General features: G+C 49.9%; 2 protein-coding genes and 1 long non-coding RNA gene across 8 annotated transcripts in view; 2 read left to right on the top strand and 1 right to left on the bottom strand.

Moving 5' to 3' along the window:
- Nucleotides 1–47: 47 nt before the first annotated feature.
- Nucleotides 48–2,186, bottom strand: LOC121090632. Its single transcript, XR_005828638.1, has 2 exons — nt 1,112–2,186; nt 48–410 (listed from the first exon to the last, which is right to left on the bottom strand). It is a non-coding gene; the product is annotated as an uncharacterized LOC121090632 (long non-coding RNA).
- Nucleotides 2,187–2,284: 98 nt separating this feature from the next.
- Nucleotides 2,285–7,036, top strand: CRLS1 (cardiolipin synthase 1). The gene is made up of 7 exons (XM_040599345.1): nt 2,285–2,673; nt 2,798–2,935; nt 3,484–3,613; nt 4,109–4,194; nt 4,626–4,694; nt 5,028–5,119; nt 6,709–7,036. Exons 1-7 carry the CDS (start codon nt 2,350–2,352, stop codon nt 6,794–6,796), a joined length of 927 nt encoding a protein of 308 aa, XP_040455279.1. The 5' UTR covers nt 2,285–2,349; the 3' UTR covers nt 6,797–7,036.
- Nucleotides 7,037–8,590: 1,554 nt separating this feature from the next.
- The window catches only part of COMMD1 (copper metabolism domain containing 1), a 79,509-nt gene continuing 78,142 nt past the window's right edge, over nt 8,591–9,957 (top strand). For 2 of the 6 annotated variants that reach the window (XR_005828634.1, XR_005828635.1), the window contains exon 1: nt 8,591–8,819. Coding sequence is in view for 2 of the 6 variants with exons in the window: in XM_040599347.1 (XP_040455281.1) it covers nt 8,631–8,819 (189 nt within the window). In the remaining 4 variants the exon portion in view is untranslated. Of the gene's footprint in view, nt 8,820–9,664; nt 9,780–9,957 lie in introns of all 6 variants that reach the window. The other 4 variants (XR_005828636.1, XM_040599347.1, XM_040599348.1 and 1 more) reach the window with 3 other exon arrangements.

The following is a 9,957-nucleotide window of genomic DNA, read 5'->3' as shown; positions in this document are numbered from 1 at the left end:
TTTATTTCTAAGGTAAGGTATGATACATAAATTGTAAGACAAGAAAGTAAGTGTCATTATTTCTTCTTTTTTATTAAGTGGCATAAGAATCTGATCTACAGCCTGCTCCCACAGCAATTTTGTATGAAAATAGAAGCTTCACAGATTTGAAAGAACATGTTAAACTGTTCAGTGCTGCCTCAGTGTGAATGTACTGCAATATACTTGAAACTGAAGACGAGTTTGACAGATGAGACGTTTAAGAGAAAACTAAGACATCGTAGCCCCATGTATGAACTCAGCAGCAAGGCGCCTGCTCGCTCCAGGTTGTGTTTGCTCATTGTGGTATCTGTGGTTAACGGCTTTTTTTAATGTCTGAACTGTCAGTCTGTGTGGGCATGCAGTCATCATCTGTCCGTGAGCATCAGCATCTGGGCGGCAGAGCACATGTGTTAATCCTACGTGGGATCAGCTAGAAGGTGTTAGATACCAATTTTAACTTCTGCCAGCAGATTAATGCAGTTGGGGGAGGGGGGGCGGGGAAAGACACGACGATGTTGGTTTCTATGCCAAAGAAATCTCAGACTTGCTCAGTATAACTAGGCCATAATGACATGACAGAACTGGAGTTGGAGAAGTGGGGTTCCAGCTTCCCTCCTGTTGTGGTTTAACCCTGGCCAGCAACCAAGCACCACGCAGCTGCTCGCTCACCGCCCCTCACCCCGAGGGATGGGGAGGAGAATCGGAAAGGAATGTAAAACTCGAGGGTTGAGACATGAACAGTTTAATAGGTAAAGCAAAAGCTGCACGTGCAAGCAAAGCAACACAAGGAATTCATTCACTGCTTCCCATCGGCAGGCAGGTGTCCCGCCATCCCCAGGGAAGCTGGGCTCCACCACGCGTAATGGTTGCTTGCAAAGACAAAGGCCGTAATGCTGGGTGTCCCCTCACCTGCCGCTTCCTTCCCCCTGTTTATACACGGAGCATGATGTCCCATGGTATGGAATGTCCCTTTGGCCAGTTCAGGTCAGCTGTCCTGGCTGTGTTCCCTCCCAATTTCCCATGCCCCTCCAGCCTTCTGGCTGGCACAGCCCAAGAAACCAAAAAGCCCTTGACTTAGAATAAACATTACCTGGCAACAATCAAAACCATCGGTGTAACATTGCTCTCGCATCAGAGCCAAAACACAGCCCTGCACCAGCTTCTAAGAAGAAAATTAACTCTATCCCAGCTGAAACCAGGACACCTCCCCTGCTCTGGAATGCAGAGGTCTGTGCTCGGAACCACAAAGTGTCCAGGTGGGAAGAGACCAGCTTCTCCTGCCCAAGCAGGACGGGCCAGAGCCCGGTGCCAGGGCCAGCTGTGTCACTCAACTTCATCGGGTTCCTGTTAAACCAACTCTCCTGCCTGCTGGAGCCCCTCTGGATGGCAGCGCGACCCCCGGGGGTATCAGCCACTGTGGCGGCGTAATCTGTGAACTTGCTGATGGTGCAGCCCGGCTCTTCTCCTGCCTCTTTAAAAAAGAAAAAAGCAACTACACCCGAGGTACAGAAATTAACTTACTAACATGGTCACTCACATTTTAGCTGCTCTTTTTAGATACTTCCAAACACCTGTGGAAGAGTTAAATATCCCACACAGTTAGTTGAGTTTTTTTGTACGGTGGTGGTTGTTTTGGCAGGTTTTTTTTCATTTGTTTTGCCAGTTGTTGACAGCTGTGTGTAATTAAAGCTGACTGAAAAAGTCAAACCGTAGCCGGGTGATAAACTGATGCCAGAAATATGAAAAATAACCGTGTCTCCTAACGCTAAGGAAGGGAGGCAGGCACAAGCCTCCGAAGCAAGTGGTCGCACCTGGAAAAGTAAACTTTCCCTCTCCTTGAGCTAAAGTAAACGTGGGCGAGGGAGGGCGAAGAGCAGGTGCCAGGAACAAGAGGCTACCTGGTGCTGTGAGAGGTCTGCAGCCAAACCAGCCCTCGCTTCCCTTTGTCAGGGGCCCGTAAGGGAGCGGCTGGAGCAGAAAGCGCCGCCCGCCATGGCCGCCCGCGGCCGGCAGGTAGGCCGCGAAACCGCAGGAAACCGGTTTTCCCTTTAATTTCTCCTCACGGCCGCTGTCAGTCCTTCACTCCGCCGCCGCGGGAAAGCAACCTGCCGTAAAGCGCGCTGCCCGCCGGAGGGGGGGGTGGTGTGGTGGAATGCCGTAAAGCGCCGCAAAATGTCGCACGCCCCCCCCCGCCCCTGGCTGCCGGTCCGCGGCCCCCGGCAGTCTGTCGCGGCGGCGGATGGCGCCGGCGGCGGGCGGGCGCCGGCTCCCGCGGGCAGGGCGGCAGCAGCGCGCGTAGGGCCCGCGGGCGGGCCGCAGCCCCGCGCCATGCTGGCCGCCGCCTGGCTGGGCAGGGGGCTCTGGGGGCTGCTCCGCGGCGCGGCGCGGGGGCGGCCGGGTGAGCCCGGTAGGCCGCTGGCCAGCCGGCCCGGCGCGGGGGGTGCCGGCGGCCGCCGCCGCAACGGCAACGGCAGCGGGTTGTGCCTGGCGGCGGGCGCGGAGGCGCCGGGGGGGGCGGGTGCCCCTCCCGCCCTGCGCCCCCCGCGCCGGCCGCTGCTGCGCGCTCCCGCCGCCGCCTGGCGCCTCCTGAGCGGCGGGGCCGCGCCGCCCGAGCCCCCCCAGCGGCGGGCAGCGGGGCGCTACGCCGAGCTGGTACGTGACGGGGGGGCGCGGCGGCCGGGCAGGGCCCGGGCTGTCCCCTCCCCGCGGGGCCGAGGGCCGGCGGGGGGGCCGGGGGCCGGCGGGGGCGCTGAGCGCCGGCGGCCTTGCCTTGCAGTACGAAAACCCCTGGACCGTCCCCAACATGCTGTCAATGGCCAGGATGGGGCTGGCGCCGGTGCTGGGCTACCTGATCGTTGAAGAAAACTTCGACGTCGCGCTGGGTGTGTTTGTCCTGGCTGGCGTGACGGATCTGGTAGGTTCGCAGCGCCTTGGGAGCGCTCTGGGAAGCGGGTGGGTTATGGTCACACCTTTGGCGTGCGTTGGACTCCAGCGCGGAATGGAAGTGAATACAACGGATTAGGGTTTACGTTCGTTGTTTTGTAGAAGTGCTGTGCGCATCCTGCGCGACATTGGGAGGGGAGGTCACAGACGAACGTGGTGCTGCTGGTGCCAAAGGGGTGCCCTGCCCAGCCCCAGTGGGCGCTGTCCCAGCCAGCGCTGCTGCACCTGCTGGTGTACCTGCTGCACTCACCCCGACTAACTGTGCCAATTTTAGAACATCAGTTACCTTTTTTTCCAGTTCATTTTATTTTTTAAACAATGAGAATCGAATATATTCAGAGGCTTCCACAATCTGGACTGCGGTTTGAAAAAATTATACCAATACCAGCAAACAGGTGTCATGTTCCATCTTAGCTAAATTAGCGGTGATGTTCCTGAAGTATCTCTAACATTAGCATATAGAAGCTATTGTTATTCTTAGTTTTCTAACAAAGAAACACTGAACTTTGTTTTTCTTAGTTGGATGGATTTATTGCACGAAACTGGGCTAATCAGAAATCAGCTTTGGGAAGTGCTCTTGATCCTCTGGCTGATAAAATTCTCATCAGCGTGCTGTATGTAAGCCTAACTTGTGCAAATCTTATCCCAGGTGAGAAAATGTCAGTTGCATGTAGTGCTATATATATACAAGATAAAGAAGCTAATTTTATCTGTAGTTACATTTCTTATGGTTCTGGAGGGAGAGCAGTGTATTGCATGGAACTTTTGCTTTGCCAGATGCACTTTGCTGTTTGCTCTGATTAAATACTTGGAAAACTTCCCCCCAGTAGACCTCATAGAAAGCATGTGTTACCATTTACAAAGGCAACTCGCATATATTGCCGTTCTCAAATGTATTTTCTTGAAAGCAATAGTGGTCAGTAGCTATTTCAAAAATTTTCTCAGAGACTGGATTGTTTTAAGACTTCCGATTAGACTTTCAGAAGGCGGGTTAAAAAATTTCCAGTCACGCCCAGTTTTCTTGGTTCAGAAGAGCTTGAGAGTGGTTATTTTGTTTGCTTCATATTTTGTGCTCTTTTGGTTGGGTTTTGGTTTTAATCATGGGCATGATTTTTCACTAGATCCTGTTGGCTTGGTTTTTCAGTTTCACTTACATCCATGATTATTCTGAGGGATGTAGCGCTCATTGCTGCTGTTTTTTATGTGCGATACAAAACTCTGTCTCCACCGGTAAGTATATAGCACTAAACAAAATTGCATGAACATGTAATCATTTTACTTTGATTAAATCATCTGTATTTTTACAAGCATGAAAAAATAAGCCTTTATTAAAAGTTGTAACAAAGAGATTTTCATCTTGGGACTTGGTGGTTGCTCAAAACTTGGGTAGATAGCCTAAGATGTAGTGGTGTTCCTGTCCTATTGCCAGGTAGATCTGTAAGCAGAACAGTATTTCATAAAACAGGTTTCATAAAGGTTTCATAAAGATGAGTCAGAGCTACTGATAACTTTTTCCTGTGTAATAAATCTTGTAAGAGTGGTAGCAGCAGAATTCTTCAGTGTTACAGTTGATTTTTCTGTATCGTGTCAAGAGGCGTATCAAACTGAATATCCTAGAATTGCCTTTTTTCCTCCCCCCCTCCCTCTTTTCTCCCCAACAGAGAACACTCAGTAGGTATTTTAACCCCTGTTACGCTACTGCCCAATTAAAACCGACATTGATTAGCAAGGTAAGAGCAGTAACTCATTACAAAAGGTAACTCCTCAGTGCTTGGGGTGGTGTGTAGTTTGGAGGGGGAGGGGCTGTTTGCTACTACTGCTGAGCGGTTTCAAAACAGTGCCGACTAATTCAGAGGCAACCTAGGTCCTGAAAGATTTTCAACTGCGCTCTGTCAGAGTACATGCTAATTTTGAGTGTGCAAGATACTTCATTAAAAGAGGTTTCTAAATAAATTTTCTGTAGATAGACTAATGCTTAAACCAGTAATGAAAGTGTATATTGGTACTCCTTGCACGGTACATATCTTCATTTTAGTCACATTTTTTTGTTTTGCTTTTATCAGATGAATACAGCGGTTCAGCTAATTTTGGTGGCAGCTTCTTTAGCAGCTCCTGTCTTCAATTATGTGGACAGCATATATCTGCAGACATTATGGTAACTTATCTCTGCACTTTTTTTCGGATAATTTAATGTACTTCTAAAGAAACTGGTACTTGAGATTAATCTAATTGTGTGGAACAAAAAAAACCTGTGCCCAGATGCCTGAATTTTTACACATTTATCCTTGACTGCCACAGGAGCTAGGTATTTATGGTACTTAGCTGACTATACAAGCAAGAAGTAGCCAAATTAAACTAGTTAAGATCCAGGAATAATAGCTAAGAAACAAGTCTTCAGAACATAGCGTAAGTTCAGATGAACAGAAAAGAAGGGAGTGGGGAGAAAGGCTGTATGGATTCTTTATTTATTTGTGCTGTAAGTATCCTTGAAAAAGTAACCCTAGTATCAGTAGAAGTAGATGAGAAGCGTTTTCTTATTTTTACTTTATATTGTACCTGCTATCTTGAAATCTAGGTTTCTGAGGCCTCTTTGAAAAGCACCTGAAGAAATCGGTGATTCCTGCTAGACTATAGGAAGGAAAGGGAGGGATCGAATGAAAACAGGCATACAGGAGCGTACCTCCTTAAGTAGTGGCTGTTCCTTTCACTGCTATCACTGGAGAGCTGAACTGTATCAGAATCTGAATTGTAGCAGGTGTTACAAGTGCACTTATTTCTCCTGAACAGTTACGTAAGACTTCAGAACGAAGAAGCTGAGCAGCACATAACAGAATTACTAAGTAACATAGTTTAAAGTAGTGGAAAATGCAGTGTTACTCGCCTTTTAGGAAAAAAACCCAACAAACAAACAAACAAAAAACCACAAAAAAAAACCCCAACCCAAACCGCAAGGCTTTTAAGGAACTGGGAAACTTGATCTTAACAGTCAGTGTGGTTTTTCCTCCTGCTGGAAAGCCAAATCTAGGTTTGCATCTGTGAAAGATGCTTACTTTGCTGCTTGTCTGGGACTGTGTGTTACCGTGTTGTGAGTAACAGAGAAATGCTGGGCGTGAGTTACCAGAGTACGCTATAACCGCGCTCAGAAATGCCCTGGATGAGCCCGGCAGTGTGTCCAGGGCAGGCACTGGTGAGGGAGGGGCAGGACCATGGTGGTGGCTCATGCCTGAATGGTGTCAGCCTTTGACACGGAGGAGCAGTGCTGGTTTAGAAATACCGATCGTTATTACCCAGCATCTGAGAAGGGGAAAAAAAGAGGCTAAAGCCAAAACTTGTGCTTTAGCTTTGGAATTTGGTAAAATGAGTCCAAGTTTGGTACGGTTTGAATGGTCCCCTTTCATATTCCTAGGGGATAGTTTCTCACATCAGTCAGTTCTCAAGCTGGTAAAAATTATGTAGGCTACATATATGGAATCTTTTGCCTTTCCTTCTCTAAAACAAGTGCTAATATGGTAGAAATTTGGCCTAGTGTGTAGTTACACTGAAATGTGCTGCTTAGTGCTGGGTGGCAGTTTGTTTATCTAATCCTCCACTTAGTACTGAATTTCAGCATCTAAACTGTAAACTGCATTTCTGTAGGACAAAGTCCTTGGCTGTGTAGTGAAAAATAGGGAAGACGCCTAAAAATAACACATCTTATTATTGTACTGAAGACTCAAACAACTTACAGAACTCTTTTCCCCAAAGGTGCATCACAGCTTTCACAACGGTAACATCTGCATACAGCTACTACCACTATGGCCGAAAAACAGTTCAGGTGATAAATAACAAATGAAGTATTCCTGAAGGACCGGGGCTTGGCGGCGCAGCGTGCTGTGCTCTCGAAGGTGGCTGTGTTGCAGTTGAGTTTTGGATCAAGAGCTCTTGTTTTTTCAGCTTAAACCATGGCATCGCAATGAAGTGAAGTTTGAACATGTACTGTGTATATATCTAGAGAGAGACTTTTCAATGTATTTTTAATTTGTTTAAAAATAAGGTTGTTTACAAAAACAAATAAATGATATTCTTAAAGACACAGGTTACTGGTTGCTGCCATGTGCGTTCTGAGTAATTTTCTACTGTTTTTGAAGTGAAAATAAGCACTTTTTACCAGCTTTTTTTGCCATCATCATGCAAGGCACCGAGTAGGCTGAGATCTGAGAAGGAAAAGCAGTTACAAGAACAAATTTCTCTTTGTACCTCAACCTAAGTCAGTAAACCTGCATTGCTTGTTAGGGCTTGACGATGTACGTCAGCTTGCAGCGGAAGAAAGCATGTCGTCGATGAACAGCATCTTCAGAAATATAAACCAGAGTGAGCGAAATTTTATTTCGTGTTCCGCTGTAATATGGATAAGCCACGAAGAGTTACTACCCTGCTCCCTTTTCTCTTTAAGTATGAGCAAGAGTGAACTGCATTCATCAGGGAAGAGTTTTGAGTCTCAGGAGGGTCAGCTGCGAAGAGTCTGTACCCAAATGGAGTTATGTTTCTCATGTTGTCTATTCATTTCTAATGATGGAAAGAAACTCCTGCATCCCTGCACCCTTAATGCTTCTAAAAACACTGTTTAATCTAAATGCCATTGGTGAAAAAGGACATCTTAAATATTGTCCAAATGAATGGAAGGAGTGGAAGAAACTTTGTGATGCACGTACTGTTAATTCTTCCTGTACCTCTGGCATCAAGTGGTGTGCAGTGATCCCCTCGGGCAGGGACAGCTTGCACGTGTTCTTGGCCTGTCCTCTACATACAGAAGGCACAGCATGAAGAGCCGGACAGCACGGATCATGTTGGTCAGAAACTCCTATTTTCGAGCAATGTGGTATTTCTTGTATGTCATATGAAGGAGTGCAGCTGTGAAGGGCTTAAATAATTGAACTTGGGTGGTAAATGATTCTGCTGCAGTACTCGCAGAAGGAAATGTGCTGTAGGCATCTCTTCGGAGAGCACAGTCTCTTTTGTGACTGCACATGCTTGTATATACAGAACATTTTAATATTTTTTGTATATTTAAAGTTGTATAGAATGATGCACAGAGAAAACACTTGATTTTTATCTGTATCTCTTTCTTAATGTGTTTTGTGGTCAACCCTGCATCTTACAGTGAAAGGGCTGAGAGCAAAGCCTGTGGAAATTTCCTTAGAATAGCCGCGCAGGGGTGGAATGGAGCGCTTTTTCTTGACGAAACCATTCAGAAAGCAGAAAACCATCGTCCCCCGGCAGGCCCTTCCAGTCCGGTTCTGGTCAACGGGAATGGGTTGTGGTTGGGTTGGTGGGGTTTTTGTGTGTGTGTGTGTGTATATGGTTTTTATTTTGTAAATCACAGAAAGCTTTGACAGTGCATGAAAGCGTCGGGGCGCGACCGCACGCTGGTCGGTGCGGGCCCCGCGTGGGTGAGTGGCTGCACGGAGCTCGGGGGTGGTGCCTCCGTGTTTGCGCTAATAGAGCCCGTCCGCAGGGCAGAGCCCCGCTTCCTCCGCTCGCCTTGGGCGCTCGGGGGCGGGGACCGGCGGCCGAGACCGCGCCCCCCGCCCGCCCTGGGAAGCGCACGCTGGGGGCGTGGCGTGGCCTGTCCCTGCGCGGCCGCCGTCCCGGGCTGGGGGCGTGGCCTCGCTGCCCCGCGCTCCGCCATGGCGGCCCCCGAGCCGCCGCCGGCCGAGGGCTGCAGGCCGCTGGGCGCGCTGCTGGCCGGCATCGCCCAGGCCGCCTACCACGGCAACGCGGCCGTCACGGAGGAGCTGCTGCGGCAGCAGCTCTACCCCGAGGCGGCGCCGGAGGAGTTCCGCGCCCTGCGCGCCAAGATGGGCGGCCTCCTGCAGGTACCGGCCGCGGGGCCCTGCCCGGGGGTCCCGCTCCGCCGCGGGGCTGCTGGTACCGCCGCGGGGGTGAGGCGCGGATGGTGCGGGCCTGGCGCGGGGCAGGGCCTTCCCGCAGCAGCCGGTGGGGGGGCTTGGGCCGCGCCCCTCGGTGGGGGCGGCCGGCTCGGCGGGACGGGCGGCCCGGTCCCCCCCCCGCCGCCTGAGGGCCCGGGCCCGCCGCGCCGTGAGGGAGCTGGGGCTGCCTGGGGCCGAGGGCCGCCGCCCGACGCACATTGCCCCGTGTTCGGGGAGAGGCGCTGCCGGCTGCCCGCGGTGCGGCCGTAGCTGCGGGAGGAGCCGCGCCCCGGGGCCCCGGGGCGGCCGGTCAGCCCAGGGCCGCGGTGCGGGTGCGGGCGCGCTGCCGTGGGCTCTTGGCGCGCTCAGGCGGGGGAATTGAACAGGCTGACGTTTCAGTACCTCGCAGGAGATCCCAGTTCACTGCTTGATTTCCTTTTTGGTTTTATTTTTAAAATTGGTCTCCTTTCTAAATCTGCCTAAGCCAAATTTTACTGTGGTACCCACTCTCCTGTGTTCCGATAGTTATTTTTCAGTCCTGACAGACCCCTCGCCCCTCTCTTCACCTCGCTCCTCCCTCTTTTCTCTTCTCTTCTCTTGACTCGCCTGTTTTTCTTGGTGCTTTTCTCTGAAGTGCTTTTGACTTACCTCTGAGAGACGTGGCAGATAACATAAGAAACACAAGTAGTATTTTTCTAGTCACTTCAGTGCACTATAGTAACTTTAGGTAAATGATAATTTCGTATGAATAATCTCCAAAGTCTATATAGGCTTTCTTTTTCTGTTTGCAGAAATGGGTAACTCTTTAGCCATCACTGAAATGTGACAGCTGCTCAGCCAATATGATGTGTTTGAGGCCAGAAGAAAAGAGCACAACATCCAGAGGAAATAGCTAAAGAAACTTAGGTGGGCAATTGTTGGCAGATCTGGAATTTGATGAAGATGTTGGCACTCATCTCCTGCTTTTCTGAAGGGTCCATTGTTTCTTTAATGATCAGATTCATATGATGCCCTGAAAAGCCCAGAATGAAAGCTGAATCATAAGGATTGGTTCTTGCAGGACTTTAGACTCTCTGGTTTTGTC

This window comes from Falco naumanni, chromosome 6 (genome assembly GCF_017639655.2).
Source record: "Falco naumanni isolate bFalNau1 chromosome 6, bFalNau1.pat, whole genome shotgun sequence".
NCBI lineage: Eukaryota > Metazoa > Chordata > Aves > Falconiformes > Falconidae > Falco > Falco naumanni.
This window is presented reverse-complemented; position numbering and strand designations above follow the sequence as displayed.

What these genes read in the sequence shown, in the direction of transcription:
- CRLS1 (XM_040599345.1), top strand. Translation starts at nt 2,350, where the DNA reads ATGCTGGCCGCCGCCTGGCTGGGCAGGGGGCTCTGGGGGCTGCTCCGC. An exon ending in TTGTGCAAATCTTATCCCAG is followed by an intron (nt 3,614 to 4,108) that starts GTGAGAAAATGT and finishes TTGGTTTTTCAG; the next exon opens with TTTCACTTACATCCATGATT. An exon ending in AACCGACATTGATTAGCAAG is followed by an intron (nt 4,695 to 5,027) that starts GTAAGAGCAGTA and finishes TGCTTTTATCAG; the next exon opens with ATGAATACAGCGGTTCAGCT.